This window comes from Oncorhynchus masou, chromosome 12, assembly GCF_036934945.1.
Source record: "Oncorhynchus masou masou isolate Uvic2021 chromosome 12, UVic_Omas_1.1, whole genome shotgun sequence".
Taxonomy (NCBI): Eukaryota; Metazoa; Chordata; class Actinopteri; order Salmoniformes; family Salmonidae; genus Oncorhynchus; species Oncorhynchus masou.
In genome coordinates, this window is record NC_088223.1 from 54,891,663 (window position 1) to 54,916,870 (window position 25,208).

The 25,208-nt window shown below is 47.2% G+C and overlaps 1 protein-coding gene across 1 annotated transcript; it reads right to left on the reverse strand.

Moving 5' to 3' along the window:
- Positions 1-1,631: 1,631 nt before the first annotated feature.
- kdm6bb (lysine (K)-specific demethylase 6B, b) lies at positions 1,632-24,817 on the reverse strand. Its single transcript, XM_064981248.1, has 23 exons — positions 24,669-24,817; positions 23,206-23,451; positions 21,095-21,286; positions 15,920-16,079; positions 12,431-12,554; positions 12,291-12,341; positions 11,943-12,165; positions 11,544-11,804; positions 11,108-11,263; positions 10,880-11,017; positions 7,900-10,820; positions 7,686-7,812; positions 7,363-7,468; positions 6,641-6,846; positions 6,308-6,546; positions 6,119-6,187; positions 5,879-6,027; positions 5,678-5,792; positions 5,334-5,521; positions 4,065-4,206; positions 3,800-3,926; positions 3,481-3,657; positions 1,632-3,377 (listed from the first exon to the last, which is right to left on the reverse strand). Exons 5-23 carry the CDS (start codon positions 12,547-12,549, stop codon positions 3,354-3,356), a joined length of 5,538 nt encoding a protein of 1,845 aa, XP_064837320.1. The 5' UTR covers positions 12,550-12,554; positions 15,920-16,079; positions 21,095-21,286; positions 23,206-23,451; positions 24,669-24,817; the 3' UTR covers positions 1,632-3,353.
- Positions 24,818-25,208: the final 391 nt, after the last annotated feature.

The following is a 25,208-nucleotide window of genomic DNA, read 5'->3' on the forward strand; positions in this document are numbered from 1 at the left end:
CTGATAACCCTTGCACCCAGTGGGGAGCGAGGGGGTGGGGAGGGATGGGAAGGCAGTCACTCCAGAGAGGGAGAGTGTTTATTTGGATAGATTAGGAGTCAGGGGTGAGGGCCAAACTCTAGCAGTTACTACAACCACTAACCACTACCTTCTGCTGAAGTCACTACAACCACTAACCACTACCTTCTGCTGAAGTCACTACAACCACTAACCACTACCTTCTGCTGAAGTCACTACAACCACTAACCACTACCTTCTGCTGAAGTCACTACAACCACTAACCACTACCTTCTGCTGAAGTCACTACAACCACTAACCACTAACTTCTGCATTCGAATATTGAAAATGTGTGGATAATAAAATCCTAAACAAATGAGAACAAATAGTAGGGTTCGAACTTTCTGAAGCAAGTACATTTAAGCATTTAAAACAGGAATGTTGTAATTTAGTGAGATGGTGATAAGACGGAATAAACTGTTAACGTTTTGCAATGTGTCTCCATTGCAAGATAATCCGATCCAGTACATCTGTTTTACATTTGCTATACATTATTCAGAACATGGATAGTTTCCCACATAAGATCCGTACATTCCTATCTACTCCTGAGTGAGATATAGATGACGGGGGAGGGGACTCACTGATTGCACAAAGATAAGACGTCGCTTCTAATAGCACCATAGTATACAGACCCCGAGACAGAACACAGAACTGAACACATGAACTATGTAGAAGGTAGGTAGGGACAGCGGCTGCCTGGGCCATACAAGACATAGTTGTTTTAATGTTGTGCTGAAGGTCAAGAAGGAAAGGGGACTGGCACTTGCCATCTTGATGAAAAACAGAACACCAGGTTCAGAGAACGAATAGGAAATGTGGATGGGGTAGAACGGAGTGATATGGCAGGAGAAGGAGAGGATCACCAGATTGATAAGAGACCAGTGGGAGTTTAGTTCAAAGAGCGAGAATTAGTATTGGATGTTTTCCCCCTTTTTCTTCTTCTTCATCTCAGTCTGGGCAAGTTTTGTTTATTTCTTCAGGGGGCAGATAGGAGCTCCCTCTGGAATGAGAGGGAGAGATTGAATGAAGGAGGGGGGCTGAGGAGAAGAAAGAAAGGTGATAATACAGCCTTTTGTGTATGTTGAGAGGTGGAGGGTTGCGGGAGGAAGAGCAAGACCAGTCTTCCTGTCTTAGGAACCAGGATATCCTGCTCTGTCCGTAGGTCTAGGGTGAGTTGTCCCTGCATCCTCTAAAAACTAAAAGTTTCCTATTCCCATGTCCCCAGCAGTGATACATCAAAAACAATACGCTGCTAGCATTTGATCTCTTTCTTAATAACTGGGAGCAGAACCATTCAAGTCACTCTTATGTCACCACTGATCCAAACACTGACATGTGTGTGTAATGAAGGAGATTCTGGTTGACGTGCTGTATTAAAGCAGGCAAAGTGCAGGACGTGGATAATGATATGACAGAAGACATGATGGCTAAACGCTGCTAGGCATTGACATCAGCAGGGGATGAAGAGAGGGTAGATCCTAGGGATGGAATACATCTCCCTCCATAGAGATGTTGCAGCTCAGACATAAATCAGACCGTACTCTGTGAAATGATCAAGGCTTTTTATCAATACCGGGAAACCAATTCAATTACAAACATTACTCAAAGAATTCCTTCAAACATTTTGATTTTATTTGGATTAATATTACTCACAATAATGTCACAGAAACATCACAGGGTGTTTGAGACAGGTCTGGATCAGGCCTCCTTTGATAGGAGTTTTTTCTTCTTCTTTTAAAACAGTGCAGCTTCAATAAACAGTCAGAGGAGAGCAAGATTACAACCTTGAAATGATACTCATGAGGACAGAACACTGAAGGAACCCAAACCTCGCTATACATCCCTAAAAGTCTCGTTCAAAAGTGGCTAAAACTACAAATACTGATAATATCCATCATAAAATCACAAATGCGTCACAATTTTATGAATTTCGTATAATGCAAAAAAGTTGAAAAAAGTTATTGTTTTTATCAGTTAGATACAGTACAAAGACATCATTCTATTCATTTACCAGTAAGCGTAATGACGCGGTTCTAAGCACCAACCTCTCGGTTTCAGTTATATTCATTGACTTATATTCATAGATCATTTATACACAGTTAGTGAGGGGTTGAGCGAGGCAAGAGGGGGTTGAGCACCATTAAAATCCAACCTCCCCCTGTTTGCCCTTCCCTGTCCACACACAATAGGAAACTTTAAAAATAGCTGGTGTCCCCAGAGAAGCACCATCAATATGCAATAAATACATTTAAGAAAACAAAACATATACATGTATAAATAAAGTCACAATTTACAATTCTTCCATTTTCTCTGTAATCCAGAAAAGAAGGAGAAAGCAACCAGAAAAAGAGTTATGAAAACAGGGAGAACGATACCATTTATCAAAAGGAAAAGGAAGGGGGATCCTTTTTTCGGGTATATTGTAGCAATCACATCTCTCTCTACCAAACATTATTTAGGATTATTATGCAAAAACTAAAATCACAATAAAACAAACTCGATTTCCAACAAAGAGTGAAACCAGATTAGTCCTCTCGTAAACCCGTATTTCTTAAATGAATATTCCTAACGCTTTTCGAAAACGTTTTCTGCATGTTTGCATTTTTCCCTTTCATCTAAATACAGTTCGCAAGGCCAATGAGGTGTACTTCTAGGCTGGTTAAACTTTTGAAATACCTAGGTCAGAAGAAATGAAATGGAAATAGCACCCCAGAGAGTATACCGACAGGAATTATAAATGTCAGAGTTCACCTGAATAGAAAACAAAACCAAAACAATGTAATTTCATTGAGACTATTGGCTACTTTGCTAGTGAAGCGATTCCCCTGCTGTTAGCATCGCAACACAGTAAATTCATGGATGTAGAATAACTAGATTGGTGTAAAAAAGTTCCATTGGATTTGCATAAAAGTACCTGAATTAATGCACCATATAACGGCTACTTGACGCTTTTGAATCACAGCAGTGTCCGTTTTAAATAAGACCTGATTTTTCAGTGCTAACTATGTTCACATTTTCTGTAGTTGTCTGACATGTTTTTAACGAGTAGTTGTACCAGTCTAGTCATTCTATCTCAAGACTCAAGTCCAATCAGCAGCTGGTAGGAGGGGAAGACAGTGAGCTGGAATTCAATTGGCTGACGGACGATATTTTACGACGGTGATGTAAACGACACTGAGTAAACATGGTTGGCTGTTCACCAAGTGTTAGCAGTAGTAGTATTCCTTGAAGACGACGCCTGTGCTGCCACTGTGTAGGAGTTTTGGTTATGGCTGTTGGACAACAGGAAGGAGGCCTCACTTGGAGCAGGGTGATGGAGTCTGGAGAGAGAAAGAGAAGGAACGAAAGTCTTAAAGGGGGGGGGGGGGTAAATAGGGTGGACATGACCTCACAGCACAGAGAAACGGTGTGTGTGTCTCTCACCACACAGAGGCTGTCGTAGGTTCTCATCAGCTCCTCCACTCGGTACTGCTCCAGCACCACTACTCCTGCCAGCGAGGGGCTCTTGGACACAGTCCGGGCACAGTCCTCACAGTGCACCATGTAGGTCTTCCTATTGCCAGACTCACTGGTCACAAACAGCAGGTCAAACACCTCCACCTGCACACAGACACAACACAATCACTCACTGCAGAAATAACCAAAGGCATACATCAACACTGTTGGTAAGCTACGTGGGTCATGGTAGTTCATAGCGGGTCTGATTCAGGCATGTATCCACAGGCTGTTGAGAGGGACTTACGTCACACTCGTTGCAGTAGTAGGCTGGTTCGTCCTTCACACGGCTCTGATAAGAGATCTTCTTCCCTGCAGCAACCAGCTGGTCTCTCAGAATCTGGATGTGCTTGATGGACTGTAGGAGACAATGTCTGAGAGCGAGAGCGAGAGAGAGAGAGAGAGAGAGAGAAAGGTAAGGTGTAGCAAGAAATAAACATGCATACTAGATAGGTGACGAGGCGCCCACACAGTCTTGTATAACTAACACACGCACACGCACACACACCCACTTGACCATCTTGTAGGTTTCTTGGTCTGTGATCTTGATAGTGCGGGCCACATTCCAGGAGACATGGATCATGGGAACGATGGACTTGACCTTCTTCACCTCGTTCCACTCAAAGCGCTCCAGAGCCAGCTGATACTGGTATGCTGAAAGGGCAAAGACGACACACAAGGCTCACATTAGCAGTGTTAAGGCCAAATAATGGCAGTGTTCAGACACTATAGAGTACATTTGGAGAGGGATTTTAATAGTATACTGAATAAAAATATAAACAACATGTAAAGTGTTGGTCCCATGTTTCATGAGCTGAAATAAAAGATCCCAGAAATGTTCCATACGCACAAATAGTTATTTCGCTCAAATGTTGTGCACAAATTTGTTACATCCCTGTTAGTGAGCATTTCTCCTTTGCCAAGATAATCCATCTACCTGGCAGGTGTGGCATATTAAGAAGCTGATTAAACAGCATGATCATTACACAGGTGCACTTTGTGCTGAGGATAATAAAAGGACACTCTAAAATGTGTTGTTCTGTCACACAACACAATGCCACAGATGTCTCAAGTTTTGAGGGAGCCTTCAATTGGCATGCTGACTGCAGGAATGTCCACCAGAGCTGTTGTCATGAGAATTAAATGTTCATGAGCCTAGTATTGTAATAACCTCTGGATAGGGATAGGCCAAGGGGGCTTCAAAGGCCTTTACATTTGGGTGGGGGGGGATGTGGAACATTTTCATGTCTCTACCATAAGCCTCCTCCAATGTTGTTTTTGAGAATTTGGCAGTACATCCAACCGGCCTCACAACCGCAGACCATGTGTAACCATGCCAGCCCGGCTTCTTCACCTGTGGGATCGTCTGAGACCAGCCACCCTCGGACAGCTCATGAAACTTAAGGATTATTTCTGTCTGTAATAAAGCCCATTTTTGGGAAAAACTCCTTCTTATTGGCTGGGCATGGCTCCCAAGTGGGTGGGCCTATGCCCTCCCAGGCCCACCCATGACTGCACCCCTGCCCAGTCATGTGAAATCCACACAGTAGATGAGGGCCTAATGAATTTACTTAAATTGACCGATTTCCTTATGAACTGTAACTCAGTAAAATCGTTGAAATTGATGCATTTATATTTTTGTTCAGTATAACTTGACTGGGGTAGAGAATAATGGACAGCCAACTACAAGCTACACTCTTCTCTGCTGTTCTGCACTGTGTATGACCCAGCTCCCATTTCAAATCTATGGCTCCCCCTGCTGGACACGGTTAGTAACTCACAGTTGAGAGGTCCAACATTCCAGGCGATGTTGTTGCACCAGCCCACAGCCTGCACCCAGTGGATGGACCCTGCGTTGATCCACACCAGGTCCCCTGGTCTCTGGATGAAGCGGTACACCGGGATGTTGGAGCGGTACAGATCCTCCAGAACAGGCCACCAGGACCCCGTCAGGTAGTCTACTCCATGCCTGAAGGAGGGAGCAGTGATGGCATCTAAGTGGCTAGTTTCTGGTTCAAATCCTCTGTGGGTCGCCGCTATGCCTTGTTTTAAACGAGCAGAACAGCTCAAACGCTGAACTAAATGCAAAATCCTCACACACACAAAAAAAAAACACCTCACTCACTTCTCACAGAAGTTGTTGACGTGCTCCCAGTAGTGCTCATGGACTGCAAACCACTCACAATCCCCCGGCCCGATGTTGATGTTCACAGAGCAGAAGTTATTATTCTCCTGGTGGCCTGAAAACAGACATACACAGAGATATTTAAGCCCGTGTTCAGATGCGTGCAATACGCACCTAAAAACACACCCAGGTAACACTGACCAGGCGTGCGGCTCCCGGGGACCTTCATGTAGAGCTGGACGGTGTTCATGCCCAGGATGGTGTGTCCTACGTGGCTCAGCATGTTTCCATTGAACTCCACACGCATGAAGGCTGGCAGCTTCAGCAGCTCCTGCAGCTGGGGCTTCCACCTTGTAACACACATATATTAACACTCTACTTCCTCTCCAACGGTGTCCTTTGAGCTTTGAAACAATCTGCCACGGGTAAAGCTAATCTCACCTCTTAGGATCAGAGAGGTCGATGTTGGTGCCGAATTTGATGATATTTCCAGTCGATTTTGCCTCTGGCCTGTAGGAAAGGGGAAGTGTATTTCAGTAAAACAATAAAATCTTCAATAACGTCGGAATATTGTTTTGATTAAATGTATTGCATTTGGTTTATTAAAGAGTTTATTAAGGATGTTCTGACCTGAGTGTGTTAGCAATAGGGGTAGGGCCGACTTTGCTAGCAACCACAGTAGGGTTGGCTTTGCTAGCAACCACAGAAGGGTTGGCTTTGCTAGCAACCACAGAAGGGTTGGCTTTGCTAGCAACCACAGAAGGGTTGGCTTTGCTGGCGCCAGACGCAGCGGTGGTTGATGGGTCAGAGGACGGAGCCTGCTTCTCTTCTTGTTCTTCCTTATCCTCATCCTCACTGTCCTTCTCTTCCTGTAGACACATAGAAGTACACATGAACTTAGCTGGGCAAAGAGAGGAAGTGGGGGGAAATGTATGGAACCGTGTGGATGTGCACATCCCCAACCTGGAGGCTCTCCTGGAAGCTGGAGGCCTGGTACTGGGCGTACTTGGCGATGGTGGTGTGTGAGCGGCTGCTCTCGCAAGGCCAGGTCTGGCCTGAACCAGTGGCGTCCCAGTTCTCATCAGCAGGCTGCTGCACCTGGGTCCTCACCTCCACAGCATGCTCCGCATTGGCCTCCACCAGAGACTTAGTGGAGAACAGACCCAGGTCTGACAGAGGGAGAGAGAGGGGGAAGGAGAGAAAGAGGGAGTGATAGAAGAGAGGTACTGTATAGTGAGTCAATTTGAAATGATGTTGCTGTTTTAAAAGGGCAACTCCACCACTTTTCAACCTCATTTTCATTGCCTCCAGCACAATACCAGTGCCTACATATGTGAAAACGGCAGATTTGAACGTTTTGTTAAAAAGTTCTACCCGATGACATCATCAAAAGTGAAAACATTTTAATTCGGTGATCTTCAAACAATATGACATTTGCAGTGACGTGGGGAGCAGGAAAATGCCCTCCCTCTGGCAATTGAAAAAAATACACTTTTATTCCTACCCTTTGATGTCTCAAAGAAGCATTATTTAGGACCTTGCCTTTTTAACCACAGACCATCGGAACGCACCGTTTTCACATATAGACACTGCTTTGTGCCGGAGATACAGAATTTGAAGTTAAAAAGTGGCGGAGTTGCCCTTTAAGTTTTAGCCCGGAGAAACGTCAAAATACGTAAACTCACTGAGCCTGAGGGATCCAGCCAGGCCTCGGATGACAGTGACAGGGTTCTTGGGATCAGTACAGAACTGGAGGAGGACTGGGGAGAAGGCATCTCTCTTACTCTCCAACTGGACACAGACACACAAGACGATAGAAGAAGAAGTCCATCAACAACGTGGTGCACAAATACAGAACTGATACGTGAGAATGAAGAAGAGAACAGGAAGAGAGAAGATCAACTTGAGATGTATTTTTGTTGTTGGTGTTGCTTTATCCCCCCTCCCCCCAAGGCAGCTTGAAGCATAGGGTCAACTGCAGTGCAGCGCCCCTGGAGTGAGGACTCACATAGATGCTTGGTGTAGGGGGGTTAAGCTTCTCTCGTGGGATGGGTGGGTCGGTGATGAGAACAGGCTTGACAGAGAAAGCACGGAGCAGATAGGACTCCCGAAACTTCCCCTTTACCTTCGCCCCCCTGAAACAGACAGAGAACGAGACAGATGAAGAGCTAGAATTCAACAAGATGTCCTTTAACCCACGTTTCCTTGTACTGTGTACTCACTTGCAGGCCCTGATGACCTCGCTGGCTGTGTGTCTGATGCTGACCTCTCCTAGGGGGATCCGGTGCTCCTCGACCTCGGAGGCGATGAACGTCTCTCTGTCTCCACTCTCCACCTTGATCAGACGGATCTTCAGCTCCTTGGGAGGGCCCATGGACAGGGCCTTCAGCTTCAGGAAATCAGCAGCAGCCAGGGGACAGGGGGTCCTCCTCACTGGGGCAGCAGGCGGGGCCGGGGTGGGGGTAGCAGTAGAGGGAGTGTTGATGGTGCTAGTTGTGGTTGCCACTGTGTCTGTGTTGCTGCCTGGTGTGGACGTCATGGTTTCAGGCTCACTGCACCTCTCCTCCTTCCTCACTGTCGATTGTGCCCCCTGCTCAGTGTTTCCTGTGTGCGCCTTGTCTTTCTGTCCCTGGATATCTTTGCTCTGGAGGCCGAGGTTCCCCGGAATCGGACGGCTCTTCTTAGTGTCTTTGAGCTGCTTGACCGGGCTACTGGGTGCTGGTGTAGATGAGGACAACGTAATGGAGGAGGCTGATTTTCTGTCTCTCTTTTCTTCTATCTTCTTCTTTTCATTGCCTCCACTCCTCCGATGACTGCTATCTTGTTTCCTTCTCTTCCTTTTCCCATCCTCTTCCCTGTTTCCATCTGCACCGCTTTGTACCCTCTTCCTGCCTGTCCGCCTGCGTACCTCCCTCTGTCCCCGCTCCTCCTTGGTGGTGGCAGGGAGGCGGTGTGTGGTGGTCAACCTCAGCTCAGCGCTCAGAGAGCCGGCTGTCTCCCCGCTGTCTACACCCTTAGTCCTCTCCTTCTTCCTCTCATTCTGAATCTCCTCCAATCTCGCGTGCTTCTGTTTCGTGCGCTCCCCCACGGAGAGTTGTGGTTGGTTGAGGTCTAAGGGAGGACGGTGTTTAGAAGGCGGATCTGAGGTAGTGTGAGTGGGTGATTGGGTAGTGAGTCTTGGGGGCGTGGTGGAGTCAGATGTCGGGGAGGGACACTGCTGGTCCTGACAGTTGGTTTCCGGGTCCATGGCGAGGGAGGAAGAGTACTTCACTCCTCCCATGGAGCTAGGAGGAGGACGCCCAAATGGACCACCCCGATATGTGTACCTCTGGCCCCCCAGGAACGAGGCCAAAGACTTGAAGACATCAGCCACTCCTGTTTGGTGGAGGTGTGGCCGACGGGGAGGCAGAGAGCTGGATGAAGTGTCCCCACTACTGTCCTCCTCTTCCTCATCCTCCTCTTCCACTCCATTGGGAGTATCAGGCAGGCCATAGAGCTTGGCCAAGTCGCTATGGCGAAGCTCATCAGCACCCCTCCCCTCACTGACCCCCTCTGCCTTCTCATTGAGCTCCTCTAAGTTCCCATGGGGGGGTGAGATGGACGGGCTGTGGGTGGGGCTGGGCTGCAGGACGGGTCTCCTCATCACTCCTCCCTGCTCTTCCTCCTCTTCTTCCTCACTCAGGGCTGATGCTGGGGAGCCTTGCCAGCTGAGCACAGGGGGGCTGGCGGGGGGGTTGTCTCCCAGTTCCTCCACACTGCCCACCCCCGCCGCAGGCTGGAGATCTGGGGCCCGCAGGACCCCCCCTTCTGGACACACACCCATTTTCTCTGTCTGGTTCTGCTGGCTTGGGATGGATCCCGCTGACCCAGCCACAGTGGGAGCTGCTGGGGTCTTGGATGAGAGTGTGGAGGGGGTAGAATCAGCCTTCCCCTCTGTGCTGCATTTAGAAGGTTTTGGAGGGCTGGTGGGCTGAGGACTGGTCTTACTGGTCTTGCTGGTGCTGCTGATGTTGTTGTTAATGGTGGTGGTGGTGGGTGGGGGACAGGTTGGCAGTGGTGAGCCCTTGACGGGGTGTTTGGGTTGAGCTGGGTTTGACTTGTACAGGGTCCCTCCCCTCCTTGACTTTTTGTGTTTGGATGGATGTGGTGAGGGTTGGTTAGGATGGGCGGCAAGCGGGCCAGCAGGTGGCATTGTCTCTGAGGTATTTGGAGAGCTGTGGTCATGGGACGTTCCACCTCTTCCTTGGCCCTTCTCTCTGTGTCTGTGTTTGCCAGCGGTGGATGGTGTCTGGGAGGGTTGGCCTGGCTTCCCTGGAACCCTAGATTCAGACTGAGTCTTAGGGGAGGAAGGCCATACTGATGGAGGGAGGGATGATTCACGTGGGGACTTTGAGCATCCCATCTCTTTCTCCAGCTGCTTAGCCCTAAGACTCTCCTCCCTTTTCTCCATCTTCCTCCCTTCCTCTTTCCTATTTTTTCTCTCCATCTTGTCCCTCAACTTATTCTTTACCCCATCCTCCCTTTTCGCTTCTTTCGCCTTTCTCCTTTTCCTCTCCTCCATCTTCTTCTCCATCTTCCTCGTTGGTTCCCTCTTTCCCACCTCGCCTCTCTCCGCTCGACTTTCTTTATCCTTATGGGTCCTCTCTGTCTGTTTGTGTCGATGAGGCTGAAGCCCTGGCTTGTTGACAGGAGGTCTGTTGTTGTTGACAGTAGGTCTATCCTGGGGAGAGCTGGGTGGGGTCTGGGGCTCTGAGCCTAGCCCTGTGGGGGAGGCAGCGAGAGGGGGAGGAGTGGGACTGGGTGAGGGGGTCCTTGGTCCCCGTTTATGGGGTGTGCCAGCGGCAGTGTCAGGATTCCTCTGATTGGGTGGAGGGTCTTTCTTCCCACTGGCCTTACGAGGAGTGGTGGAGCTGGAGAGGCCAGAGGGGCAGGAGGAGCTCAGGGTTGTGGAGCCTAAAACTCTGTGGCTGCTGTTGCGGTGGGGAGGCTCTGTAGCAGAGGGCTGGGAGGGGGTCTGATTCCTCTTCTGTCTGTGGGAGCGTGGAGCTGGGGGGCTGTGCTGAGGTACTGAGGGGGGTGATGGGGGGCGCTGGTGGTGCTGGCTGTAAGGCACGCCGGTGTGTTCTGCTGGTGAGGAGGGGGGCTGGGACTGGCCATACACCTCCACCCAGGATCCATGGTGGGGGGGTCTGCTACCGCCACAGGGCTGGGATGGAGGAGGGTGGCGGGGATAGGAGGAAGGAGGGGGCCTTGACCATCGAAGGGGACCTGGGGAACTGGACTATGGGTAGAATGATGTGTACTGTAGTTGAAACGCCCTAATCTTGACTTGATGGATTCCTGAAATAACAAGAGAGAAAGGATTGTTCATGAATGAGTAGTTTTAAGAGCACTGTTCTCTTGAAGAACATTGACTATAAACCGACTTACTTGTAACTCGGTAGACAAGGTCCTCCTGTCAGCATGGGTGCGAGAACCAGGTCTGTCATATGATTGGTTCCAGAAACCTTGTTTAGGAGGGAGGTAGTGGGGTGGTGAGTGTGGCTGGTCTGGTCCAGATAAATGCTTTGAGCCACGGTGAGAGGGCTGGTGGGAGAGAACAGTACTAAACAGTAAGTGTCTTGGTGAGGTGTATTGATCCCTACCAGAAGGTGGTGCTATTGTATAAATATCACAGCTACACGAGTGACTTCAGACGACTGTTCCAGGATCAGATATCACCATAATGGTTAAGTCTAGCAGTAGAGAAATCTGATCCTAGATCAGGTTAGTAGACATGTTCCTCAAGCATTGATACAGGACTAACTGGGGGGCGGGGACCGTCCACTCCTGGCAAACAAGATCATTAGCTCAAGTAATGACTGACCTGCTCAGGGCCAGAGCTCCTGCTCCTCTTGGCAGGGCAGTCTTCCTTGGGGGGCGGAGAGTGCTGTGAGTGTGGGGAGCGGTGTGGAGGTTGGCCACGGTGGTGCTTGTGGGGGGGCGGCCGCTTCCATGGTCCTGGTCCCTGGTCTGTCATCCTGCCTGGGAAGGCCCTGGAGCGGTCTGAGGTGGCCCACCTCTCTGCTGGGGAGCCCAGGTCTCCGGGGGGATCTCTGGGCCGTTGGTGCTGGTGGGGACCCCCATACTGAGAGAGACAATTATCATCATTTAAGTCATGCAATCAATAAGAAAAAGACATAAACCTAACTACTGTATGTAGTAAATAATGAGTTATGTAGAGTATAGAATAGGCTGTCGATAGGCTGCCCTCTTCCCCTCTCACTCTGGGAGGCTGGTTGTTGTAAAAGTCCCAGATGATGTTGGGTTCCCCCAGTCCTGTTTGGTAGCCTCCCTGGTTGCGGCCATGGTTTTGAAATGACCGTGGGGAGTCCTGGTGCCAGCCCTGGGTCTCATAAGCCTGGTCTTTCTGCGCCCAGGGTCGTGTTGCTGGTCTCTGGTCCCTCTGAGGGCCCCTTCCCTGGACATGGAAGGAGGGCCTGGCCCCTCTACGTTCCAGAGAGAAAGTGGAGATCACTAAGGGATCACTGCAGCAAGGTGACAGTGGACTAACATTTCAAAGATGTGCTCTGCACTCAATGTAAGATGTGAACAATTGAGAGGTTTCACTCACCTGTCATAAATCTTGTTAACGTGCTGGGATTGGTTGATTCCTCCGGTGTACCTACAGTAGATAAAGGAGGGTTACCATTGGCTCAGCACAGACTCCATCACAGGTGTGTCAGTAGACTGTGGTGTAAGAAGAGGTCTCACCTGTTTGGAGGGCCCCAGGGGCGACTGTTGACGGGGGCCCATGTTCCTCTGTGAGGTCCTCCAGCAGGGTAGGAGTCCCTGGTGTTACGTCCATGATACTGCTCTGCTGGGTGATACATTCAGCCTGAGACAGGATAAAACACACTTTTTACTGGACTAGGGTATAACGTGAGCAAACATACACACATGAACACACACTGTAGTCTACACGAAGGCAAATGGTTGCCATGGACACAAACAGTACTGTACACAGAGGTAGAAATACTCACCACACTTGGTCTGTGTCTGTGAAGCCCTCTACTGTAGAACTGAGAGGGCTACACGACAACACCAATCTGTCTTTCCTTCAATAACACCCAAACACAACCTAGAGAGAGATTCGTGTTCAGTTGCTAAACCACCAAAATATCAACCACTAACCACATCATGCTTGACGTTCACAGTCTCTGCAGACTCGCTACACTGTACATGTTAATGCACCTCCAACACTGCACCACAACTCCTTACACCAGCAGACAACTGCCAATGCCCCCACACCTACAATAGACAACCTTTAGGTACTGGTCTAAGATCCTATAACGACAACAAATACAATTCACTGCAACTACAAACACACAACACTCTCCTCTCCCCTTTTCTGTTTCACTTTCTCTCCGTGTCTGCCTCCTAATCTGCTGGAACACTCATGTTTGTTTGTGGTTTATCCTCAGTCAGCCAGAGCTGCACCCTGCATCCAGCCCCTCTCTGATCACCAGCTCCCTGCAGCAACTGCAGCCTGTGGCCAGCCACTGATAAAGGCCTGTCTGCTCTATTTCTCCAACCATTCTAGTCTGAACATGAAGGCAACACAGACAGGAGAGACGGAGAGAGAAGAGGGGCAGAGCTGATCTGCTGTTTCTACTGTTGATCAGGGAAATGGATGTGTGTGACAGCAACAGAGATGGAGAGAGAGCTGTGTGTCTGTGTGTATGAATGTACTTTAAGTAGACAGTGAAAGAGGACTTTCTCCGTCAGGCTGTTTATATTCATGTTAGAATACGACTGTGTACTACAGCACAATGCAAACACACATATGGAGAAGAATGTTTATCTTCTGTTCCAAAAGGACAGCTGTACATTGCAGGTCATTACAGGCACTAAATAATCTCTCTCAGGCCCTAAATTCTCTCCGTCTAATATGCAAACCAACTCCAGTTCATTCAGCTGCGTGGTAGTAGTGGTAACAGTGACAGCTGAAAACTAGAATATATGTTGCTATAGAGACACTATGATGCTAAACTAAAACATCAGTTTAGCCTGTTATGGTTTCAGCTACCTACTTTTCCTATACACTGAATAAATAACATTTTAGCCCATCCATAGGATCCTGGGTGCCAGTAGAGGTGTCTGTGTGTGTGTGTGTGTGTGTGTGTGTGTGTGTGTGTGTGTGTGTGTGTGTGTGTGTGTGTGTGTGTGTGTGTGTGTGTGTGTGTGTGTGTGTGTGTGTGTGTGTGCGCGACTGTGCGTTGTGTGTTTGGGATCGAGTCAAATTGAGCTAAACACAGCATTTTATATTCAGTCAAACACAAATATTCCGACCCATGGGACTGGCCTGTGACCCAGTGAATCAGAGTACAAGCACACATTGTGCTCGGTGTGTAGAGCAGCCAGAAACACACACCCCTCGCCCCTCCTCCTCGCCCCTCCTTCACTTGTCTGGCCACTCAGCCGCACCCCTCGCCCCTCCTCTGTGCACTTCATTCCTGAAGAACGGACAATCGCTCTTTCAAACAGGGGTCCTGGATGGATGGGGGTGGGTATGGGGAAAGTGGTCCTCTGTCTATGTGAAGACAGACAGGTCTCTCATCCAATGAGAATACAAAAGAAAGACGTCTAAGAATTTAGGCAAAACAAGAACCCAGAAAATTCATGCTATGAGATGTAGCTATAAAATATATCGCCAGAGAGATGATACATAATGTCTGTGAAGGTTGAAACCATGCATTCATTTATCGATTCTATTGGGTTCTTCCAAGTTGCATATCCAATCTAGCACTTGTAGATCTATGCTCCATGGCCTGCATGCACCACCATCATGTATGTCAGACCTAGTGAGTACATATACACGTCTGCCTCCAGGCACCTTTAATGAATTAGGAGGGCAGGTTATAGAGGGGCCTTGAGAGAAGGTTACATGATATCAGCCCTGTGTGTGTGTGCACGTGTGTATGTATGTGTGTCTGTGTGTGAGCACGTGTGTATGTGTGTGTGAGATCGCAGATGGATTATAGTATGTCAGCACACAGGAAATTGCTCTCATTCAGGGGGTTGTGGGTGAGAGTGTGTAGGGGAGAAATATTTTGACATCCTCCCTACACATACATACACACGTGCACACACACACACAGTCCACAGGCAGAGCATAGACTTTTGCTTACTCATCCACTAGAACTGACAAAATACACAGCACTGTGGATACTCTTTGACAGAAACATTAAGCATGCATGCACGCACGTGCACGCAAACTCACACACACTTACAATAATGGAGAATTTATTGCTCCTATGAAACCATGCTCGATAGACAGATCATATCTCATCTTACATCCTCTCTGTCCAGGCCACATCACACATAGTGCAGTATACAGAGTAGTAATGATCTGTGTGCCTCTAGTGGTGCCTGCCTGGTGCCTGAGATCACCATAGCAATCGATAATGATTCCATTTCCTGCACAAAAGCCTGCACTCCCCCCCACCCACCCCTCACTACATTTCTACCCCAAGCTGTGTCTCACACACTACCTCTAACACACACATGTAGACATTTCTTGTGTGTGTATGATGACACTGAGCAATGAATAAGATTGCATATTTGTTTACTTAAAGCAATGCAAAACAGAGGCAAACCTACAGCAGATTTCCAACGCACAGAGGGAGAGTAGGAGAGAGAGAGAGAGAGAGAGAGAGAGAGAGAGAGAGAGAGAGAGAGAGAGAGAGAGAGAGAGAATGGACATTTCATAAGACAAATGGAGACTGTATAGCTGTGCAGCTGAGTTAGTAGAGGGTGGAGGAAGAGGGTGGCTCCACATTTCATCTTTACTAGCTCAGTCAGTCAGTCGCTTCTGAGCAGACTTGTCCTTCAGTTTTCAGGAACTGCAGCCCTCTATCGTTCTCTATCACCAAGGAGACCGGTGTCTTTGTCACCAGAGACATCACTGTCCTCAACACTCACTAAATCTCCCTGGTAACCGGTGTCTCTGTCACCAGGGAAACACATAACCCTCACTTACACATATCCCTCTCCAGGGAAACCTGTTTTTTTACTGTGACCCCCTGCCCATATGTGTGTGTGTGTGTGTGTGTGTGTGTGTGTGTGTGTGTGTGTGTGTGTGTGTGTGTGTGTGTGTGTGTGTGTGTGTGTGTGTGTGTGTGTGTGTGTGTGTGTGTGTGTGTGTGTGTGTGTGTGTGTGTGTGAGAGAGAGAGAGAGGTGAAGGATCATTCTGGTCTTACCTTGCTGCTGAGTGCTGTGAGAGAGAGAGGGAGGAGGGGACACCGTCTGTGTGCTCTCGGTGTGAAGACGCCACTCACTCAGGGACAGAGGCAGCAGCCCACTTCAGCTTCAGCTTCAGCCTGAAGTCCTGTTAAACAGAACAGGCGTCCACTCCCTCTGCTAGCCAGCACACACACATCCACAAACACAGGAGAGAGGGAGGAGAAACCACTGTCAGGTAGGATACAGATGTGAGGACATGAAAGGTGGTTATTGTCTAAAAAGAAAGTAGGTATCTCTATTCCATTCTGCCATCTTTTCATTCCGCTCTTGTCCTCCCCTCTCCCCCCTCTCTTTCCTCTCTGTCACACACACTGTTCTCTCTGGCGTTTCTCCCCTCAGTAGACAGACAAAGAAAGGGAACGAATGGCTCGGTAGAGAAAGCAGAGAGGGAGAGGGAGAGCGTGAGGATGGCCCAGCCCCCTTTGACCAGCCAGTCGGATTTAATTTATTTTTGCCTTCCTCTCTCTGGCCCCTCCCCTATCGCCTCGTCACCTCTCCTACTCCAGACCCAATTCAACAAGACTGATTCCTCTCCAGCTCCCTCCTTCTCTCACTCGCTCTCCCACTTACTATCTCTCTCCACGTGTCTGCTACTCACTCTTTGTCTCTCTCTTTCCCTCTCTTACTCACAGACTGTGTCCTGTATCCTTGGCAACCAATGATATAATTTACCCCAGAGCCAAGAGCAAGACTCTCCCTTACCGAGACACATTTTCTTCGCTGTGTGTGTGTGTGTGTGTGTGTGTGTGTGTGTGTGTGTGTGTGTGTGTGTGTGTGTGTGTGTGTGTGTGTGTGTGTGTGTGTGTGTGTGTGTGTGTGTGCGTTTGTGTGTGAATGGCCCTTGAGATTTCCGAGTGGCAATGCCATTGTTATTATGGAATTCTCAATACTATTACTCAATACCCATTCAAGAATTCTGATGCTGTTCTGTGGGTTGTGCGAAGGGAAACAAGTCTAAAACCTGTTCTGTGGGTTGTGCGAAGGGAAACAAGTCTAAAACCTGTTCTGTGGGTTGTGCGAAGGGAAACAAGTCTAAAACCTGTTCTGTGGGTTGTGTGAAGGGAAACAAGTCTAAAACCTGTTCTGTGGGTTGTGCGAAGGGAAACAAGTCTAAAACCTGTTCTGTGGGTTGTGTGAAGGGAAACAAGTCTAAAACCTGTTTTGTGGGTTATGTGAAAGAGAAACAAGTCTAAAACCTGTTATGTGGGTTGTGTGAAAAACAAGTCTAAAACCTGTTCTGTGGGTTGTGTGAAAGGAAACAAGTCTAAAACCTGTGAAAGGGAAACAAGTCTAAAACCTGTTCTGTGGGTTGTGTGAAGGGAAACAAGTCTAAAACCTGTTTTGTGGGTTATGTGAAAGAGAAACAAGTCTAAAACCTGTTATGTGGATTGTGTGAAGTAAAACAACACTAAAACCTGTTCTGTGGGTTGTGTGAAAGGGAAACAAGTCTAAAACCTGTTCTGTGGATTGTGTGAAGTAAAACAACACTAAAATCTGTTATTAATAATACATCTCTTTTTGACATCTGCTTTGGAAGAAAAACACCTAAGAGAATAAGGTGATATGGGCCTTCAGTTGTTCATAAAGATCCCCGCTGCGGCACATCTTAAAAACAAGACGCTTCTCCACTGACTTATTACTTATGATCATTTTAGTTTGGTGCGATATATCGGTTATACTGTATACCGAGCTATTTCTTCTTCTTTCTAATAACTATGAGGAATCTAAATGTCCTCCAGCCCAGGGCTCCAGCTATGCATTTGGTTTGCTCATCTGCTAGTTGAGTGTCGAGACGTCAAGATAAAGCTTCATGGTTACAGCAGAGAAGTTGAATCCCCTGGGGGAAGATCCCTGTTGCCTAAATTGTTTTGTGCATCAACAGCACTAAAAATTGCGGCCCTTGTGTGCACTTCCGTTAATACCGTGTACCCCGGTATGGTACAGAAACGGTATGACGGTATGAACATCTGGATACCGCTCAACCCTAGTTCCTGTGCTGAATAACCATGATAGAGTAAACTCCCCCTCGTCCTCCATCTTTACCCATCTCTCCTCTCTCCAGTCAGGTGTCAGCCCCAGGGGTGAGAGAGCCCCTTCCTCTCCCCCAGAACGACCTTACACTCCACAGGAAGTAACTAACCTCTCCAGATTAGCAGACATGCTTTCCTCAGTGTTCAACCAGCCTGCTTGAAAATGTGCAGAATAATACCATGCATAATAGTCTTCTGACAATGGGAGTCATGTGCTTTAAATTCTCCAATTGGAGTTGCCTCAATAGAAGCATACATCATCCTATAATCCTTCTGCGTTCTCTAGAGTGTTGAAGTTAGCAGAAATGTTGACGTTAGAGCAGAATGTCTTTGCACTGTCAAACCCAACTGGGGCTCCCGAGTGGCGCAGCGGTCTAAGGCACTGCATCTCAGTGCTTGAGGCGTCACTACAGACACCCTGGTTCGAAATCCAGGCTGTATCACAGCCGGCCGTGATTGGGAGTCCCGTAGGGCGGCGCACAGTTGGCCCAGCGTCGTCCGGGTTTGGCCGGTCTAGGCCGTCATCGTAAATAAGAATCTGTTCTTAACTGACTTGCCGAGTTAAATAAAGGTTCAATGTAAATGTAAAAAAACTTATCTGCAACTGACACAAGAACAGTAGTGTCCCTCAACCAAAGAGGCAGAGACAACAGATTCCAATACAGCATTAATGCTCACCCTGTTGCGCTACACTGACACACTGAACAGTGTGTTTGTATCTGCCTGCTGGTGGCATAGCAACCCAGTGCAGATGTGCAGCCTTCTGTGTGGGTGAACATGGCGGAGCCTCTACAATCAGGGCAGTCACACAGACAGACAGAGGTCACTAAGCTGCTTAGTGGAGGAGGAGGCAGGAAGCATACTGATCCTATCTTATATGGGGGGGGGCTGTACCGCCATACCACACCAGACCTGGCTCTGATACCCAACTCCCATTCCCAGTTCAACATGTGGAGCATTTAGACACATAGAGACAAATAGAGACAGAGAACTGAGCGAAGAGGGAGACGTCACTTCTCAGTGACAGCTACAAAACACAACCGCACAAATCAACCTGGAATACAGACTGACAGGGCAGCAAGCAGACAAACGGACACTGACACATACAGCCTCCCATCCACAGGTTAACAGGCAGAGACACTGATGCGTATGTAGCCTACTGTAAGTACTCAATGTCTGTAAGACAATGTAAAATGCTGACCTGAGTTGACACCAAGCAGAACGTATGAGATTCATATATATAGCTTTTCTAAAAATAACTTTTTATAACCTCACAGCCCTGTTCTCCCTCCCCTCCTCTCTCACATCTACCTTCTCTTTCTCTCCAAAATGGAGGCTTCTCCCTCTGTATGCTCCAGAAAGCACAGACCTCAGACAAGTACTGGAATGTACCAACTGCAGGCTTGGAACAGGGGGGCTCGAGGGGGGCATCTTTTCTTGCAAACGATACCGACAGACCAGGTGGCATTTCAAAGACGACAGCAATGAAGGAGTGTGTGTGTGTGTGTGTGTGTGTGTGTGTGTGTGTGTGTGTGTGTGTGTGTGTGTGTGTGTGTGTGTGTTAGTGAATGAGTGTGAGTGTGTGTGTGTGTGTGTGTGTGTGGTTGTGTGTTAGTGAATGAGTGTGAGTGTGTGTCTGCGCGTGTGTGCGTTAATGTGTGTCAGAGAGAGCCTGCCTGTGCTAGTATGTGCAGAGAACTGGTTGTCATGGAGATCATCACTAGGCAAGTGCATCAGCAGGGCAGAAACTTTATGATCTGTGACCCCGCAGGGCGGTGGAGGGGCAGGGACCTCATCAGAAAGCTGTCACACTGAACCCTCACCCCTGACCTCTAACCCTGGCCTACTGCTGAGTCTCTCATAACAAAGAAATATTTACCACTAAATGAATGAAACACACGGACCAATCCGACCACCTGGAACCTATTTGCGAGGAAAACTAGCAGCTGCTGAGTGTACTGAATATTAACCTCATCATAGAATCAGCATGGTCAAGTGGTTGGGTGTACTGGTTGGTGACCAGTGGTGAACCACAGAAGAGTTGAAGAGGCCAGGTCGCAGTTGCAAATAAGAATTTGATCTCAACTAGCCTTAAATAAAGGTGAAATAAAATGTTAAAAACCAGAGAAGAAATACACCCTGATGCCCAGAGTGTGTGTGTGTGTGTGTGTTAGGGTGTTAGTATGTGTTTGTATCCACATGGGTGTGTTATTGTAACTTAGCAAGGGCAAACAAGGCTGTTCTTTACTCCTTCTATTTGCAGCTGCCAGAGTGAGTCACTGTAGTGTATAAATACAGCACTAAATGTGGGTCAAAAATGCTCGGCCATTTTTAGCACAAGGAGGACAAGTTAGCCCACTACCAGGCTCCCTGTTTGGGCTCTGCACACTAGGTAAACCCCTGGCAAGCTTCAATCAAAAGGCCTGAATTTTCATAGAAATTCGGAACAATACACTGGGTTTATCCAATACATTTAAAAAAAAATGTGGAATACAATAACATCTTTCAGCAATAAACTGACAAGCTGCACTCCCTATCGGGAAACTTTCTATTGACACAATGTTTATCAATACCTACACAAGGTCACGCGCTGCAATCACTGGACTCTCTCCAGCACGGAAATGTAAGGTTACACTCTGTTTTACTACGGTATCACAGCAACCAAACCACACACATCAACACGGACCAAACACTGCGTTGCTGTAAAGCACAAGTTAAAGCCTGAGTCTAAACAGAGGCTTAAAGAGACTAACACGACAGGAATAACCATTACTCTAAAAATCTTTCAGCACAAGTCAGCTGACTGTGTTTATGTACAGTGTGTGTGTGTGTGTGTGTGTGTGTGTGTGTGTGTGTGTGTGTGTGTGTGTGTGTGTGTGTGTGTGTGTGTGTGCTCGTAGTGCATAACTGTGCCACACAATCTGCAGACATATAGCATAGTAATAGTACAGTATGTGCAGTGGTAATATATCAACACAAAAGACATGTCATGTCATGCACCGATATATGACCCAAAACAATATTTGCACAAATGTGTACACAATTGCACCGCCGCTGTACAGTAACACAAAGAAACAGACAGACACACTCTCCTTGTTTTACCTGCACTCTCCTTTTGTTCTCTTCTTTTACTCGTTCTTTCTGCTCCACACACCCCTTGGCTCCTCTCCCTTTCCTCTTTCCTCTCTCCTCCCCCAATCCTCTCCTCTTCCTCTCTTCCCTCTCCTCTGCTCCTGGTTTCCTCTCCTCTCTGATACTCAGGCTCTAACAGCAGACTGATCCACGTGCAGAGACCTAAGGGGCGGGCCCCCACACCGCCATTTAATTCACACCAGCCAATAAGGGAGGAGGGTCTCATGCCAATCCTCCTATGCTAAACAGGAGGAGGGGACAAAGACAGAGTGAAAGACAGAGACACCCCCATCCGTGTGTGTGTGTGTGTGTGTGTGTGTGTGTGTGTGTGTGTGTGTGTGTGTGTGTGTGTGTGTGTGTGTGTGTGTGTGTGTGTGTGTGTGTGTGTGTGTGTGTGTGTGTGTGTGTGTGTGTGTGTGTGTGTGTGTGTGTTGGAATAAAGCCAACAGAACTAGCAGCTATTTTTAAACCACCACAGTGAGGTAGCAAAGACTCCATTTTCTCTGTAGCAGATATTCCCCAAATCGTACTGCATCCTCCATACTTAGTACTGGCAACTGTATAGGTTTCCATGAATGGCTTGATAGTTATGAACTTGCCCTCTAAGCACTGACAGTAATACTCCTACTAAATACTCCCTTACCATATTCAAAATGTTGGAATCGGTTGCATTGTACTCCAATCAGGCGGACTGACTCTCTCCTTCCATACTGTATGAGACAAGCACTTTGTTTCAGACATTAAACTCAAATGCCCTGTATTTGGCAAGAGCTCACAAAACCTGCAGTTTAAAAGCACCACAAGAGAAAAGTAGTGCCATGGAATGACTGGGGTTTCAATTATGTCAGAGGGTAAGACATTACATGTGTGATAAGTCATTTGCAGAAAACAGACCGAAACCTGTCAGACTGTATCCTCTTAATATAATATATTGGAGGAATATAGAGTCATAATGGTAAAGTAGGATGCTGCGCAGACTGTGCTCTGATGTGTGTAATAATTGATGTCTGTGTGATTAATCAGGACAGTGGTGATTATGTGCGAGGCTCTGACAGACAGACATTAGAATGAGGGATGACCAAAGGGTCGTAGAGGACGACTAACCAGGCCAGTAGCACTGGACCCCAGCACTGGACCCACAGGACGTCAGCTGGCTGTTACATGGGCCGGGGAAGGTGGGGCAGTGGGCATTGGGTTTATGTGGGGAGGGTCTTGCCTACGTGACTCAAAGCCCACACCCAGTAGAGCTGCTTCTCACTGGCCCCCTCTCCTCACTTCACCCTTAATCAACCAATACACCAAAGACAGAGGATAGACACAGACAGTCTGAAGGACAGATCTGAGAGAGAGAGAGAGAGAGAGAGAGAGAGAGAGAGAGAGAGAGAGAGAGAGAGAGAGAGAGAGAGTCCAGCTGACTCTCCTTAGCAACAGCCCCAATGCTGTCTCTACCCCATTGGCCAACCATCTGCTCACAGCACAACCCCATGTGGCCATATGAGCCAATCAGCAGGCAGTTCCACAGAGGCTGGATTCCATTTTCACCATGGAAACTGAACATTACACCCTCCATGTACGAGCCGTGTAACATGGACACTCATCCAAGGCTCTCACACATACACACAGTTTGAATGCAGTGTGCCCCTCTCTACCACTGGGGCATCTTGAAAAGCAAATCACTGCCTACTTATTTGTATACGCTATACATACTGCATACAACATAATGGCAGCCATGGTGTGTGCTGTGGCTGCATAATGTGGATTGTACAGTGCTGTGCATCCAGACACAATATTAAGAATCTGTGGCGGGGAATCGGTTGTAATCGAAGCATTGAGACTTGTAGCAAGAGATGATTTGTGAATGCCAATAAGAGCATGTTCGATTTATTATCATGGGTTCCTTTATTTTGGGTACCTATGCTAAAGGATGCAAATAGTGGCTGTGGCTATGTATACAGGAATGTGGACCAGACAATCTCTTCGCGCTCAAAGACTATTTGAATTTTTAATAATTTGGTTGAGCTATCTCTTTAACGTGTGATGACATTTCCCTTCCCATTGGCTGAGCAGATTTGGAAACCCACCTCATCTTGGAGGCTATTGGCTTAGTTGGACTTCATCTTCTGCAAGTCAATCAAACCATGTCTTCCATTGGCTATAGCTGACATCTCATCTTCTGTCCTCTTCTCCTATGGCCCACCCTTGTCCTAGGTGTGGATGCATCGCTCTCTGCTATTGGCCCACAGAAATTGCTACTCAATTGTAGGTGTCTGACAGGGTGTCTACAAAGGCGGTGCCATTTTTCACCTCTCGTTACCTGCCACCACCCACTGTCAAGAGAAATGAAACAGTGATTAGCATGTGTTAATAGCATGCAGCTGACTAGAGCAAACACTGCATTGATCATTTAAATCAGAGAGTAACACAGATTGAGAGCTGGCTCATGTTAAGGAGGGCACACTTTCTACATGACAGAATCATCATGTCCGTTCCATGTACCATTCATCTGAACGTTCTGTAACCCCACTGATCACCTCCCCGGAGCCCATGTTATATGACAAACAAATAGAGAAGTACTAAATTGAGACCTGATTAGATTGGTACTGACAGAAGTTATATGATCTAGTATCTTATTCTGAAAATTAATTATGGCTCAACTGGCCAATAACCAAACCCTGAGAAATGTAGTTAATTACTAGTGAATTACAACCACTAATTGAGAATAAACATGTAATAATCTACATTAGACAATAATCACATTCAATCATCTGCACTAAACAGGCCTACGTGTAACTGTACGAAAAATAATCATAGACCTCCACACTAAAGTAGGCAGCTATATCATCCATGCACAGATATCGCCACCTTGTGGACAACAATCCATATTGCGTCACAGAAACTAGTGAAACAAATTGGGAATAGTGTGTGTGTGCGTGTGTGAGATTGAGTGGGAATATGCCAATTCCGCATTCAGTTAATTTCCCAATTCCCGCCGCAACTTCACGTGGCATTTAAACGTGATAATGCGACGCCATATTTACACAACCAAGTGGACATTTTGAGAATGGTAATGATTCATAAAATGAGTAAGTAATAACCAACTCATTTATTAAAGAAAAAACACTATAGCATGACCACCTATGGAAATGTCCTCTAAAAGTTATATTTTTTGGGGGGGACTTGGTTAACTAAATTCACATACTAAAATAAAACCACAAAGGTGGATCGCCCAGTAGCCTACAATAACATGTGCATTATAGTCTAAATTAATAGTTTTATGTAACTTGAATAAGTAGGCTACATTTCTATAGCTTGACTGTAGATACCTATATATCCCTTCTCATGCACATTAAGAGTGAAATATGATTGTTCGTTGCTTTTCAACGGCATTATGTAAGCTTTTCAATAATCAAGTTATGGCGCAGAGAGAAGCTTCTGAATTAGAATGTTTACTAGACAAGGTCCGTCGCTTAAATAGACAACAAATAGCCTTTCAAACAAACAGCCTGGGAGAGTATAGCTATCGATAACTGTCCCTCCAGCTTACCTCTGACAAACGAAGATGGAAAACATTTGAGTAGCGAAACAGTCGGGATGAGTGATTCAGCTTTCCTATTGCGCAGTTGTGAAGCCACTGATGGGAGCCACTCAATACGAACGCCTCCGTCTATGGCGCAGAATTCACCTACTCCTCCGGTCCTCAGTGGACGAGATACAGCTCGCGCTACGATGCACGCTGGCACTGTCACTCTTAAGGAAACAGAACAAAAGGGCCACGGAATTTTGAAGAAGACATGCGGTGTTGTTGTCAAATTTCCCAAATAAGGACTGTGGCGCTTCACGTGTCCACAGATGAGACAAAGTTAAACAAATGTTATCATTACAGTTGTCACAAAGGGCTTTACAACAACTAGGCGGAGGTTAACAGCAGTGCCAAGGAAAAACGAAAGGACGAAACCTCTTGAACAGGGTTCCCAAACTGATGGCCCGCGGGCGATTTTAGTTGGCCCCTTAAGTACTTTAGTGTGTGGAATTTTCATTGTTGGACATAAGACTGTAAAATAAAAACAGGAAATCAGCTCCAAGG

Coding starts and splice junctions, on each gene's coding strand:
- kdm6bb (XM_064981248.1), bottom strand. CDS start 12,549: ATGTATCACCCAGCAGAGCAGTATCATGGACGTAACACCAGGGACTCC. Junction 12,342..12,430: donor CCCTGGGGCCCTCCAAACAG/GTGAGACCTCTT, acceptor TATCTACTGTAG/GTACACCGGAGGAATCAACC. Junction 3,378..3,480: donor CCTACGACAGCCTCTGTGTG/GTGAGAGACACA, acceptor TTCTCTCTCCAG/ACTCCATCACCCTGCTCCAA.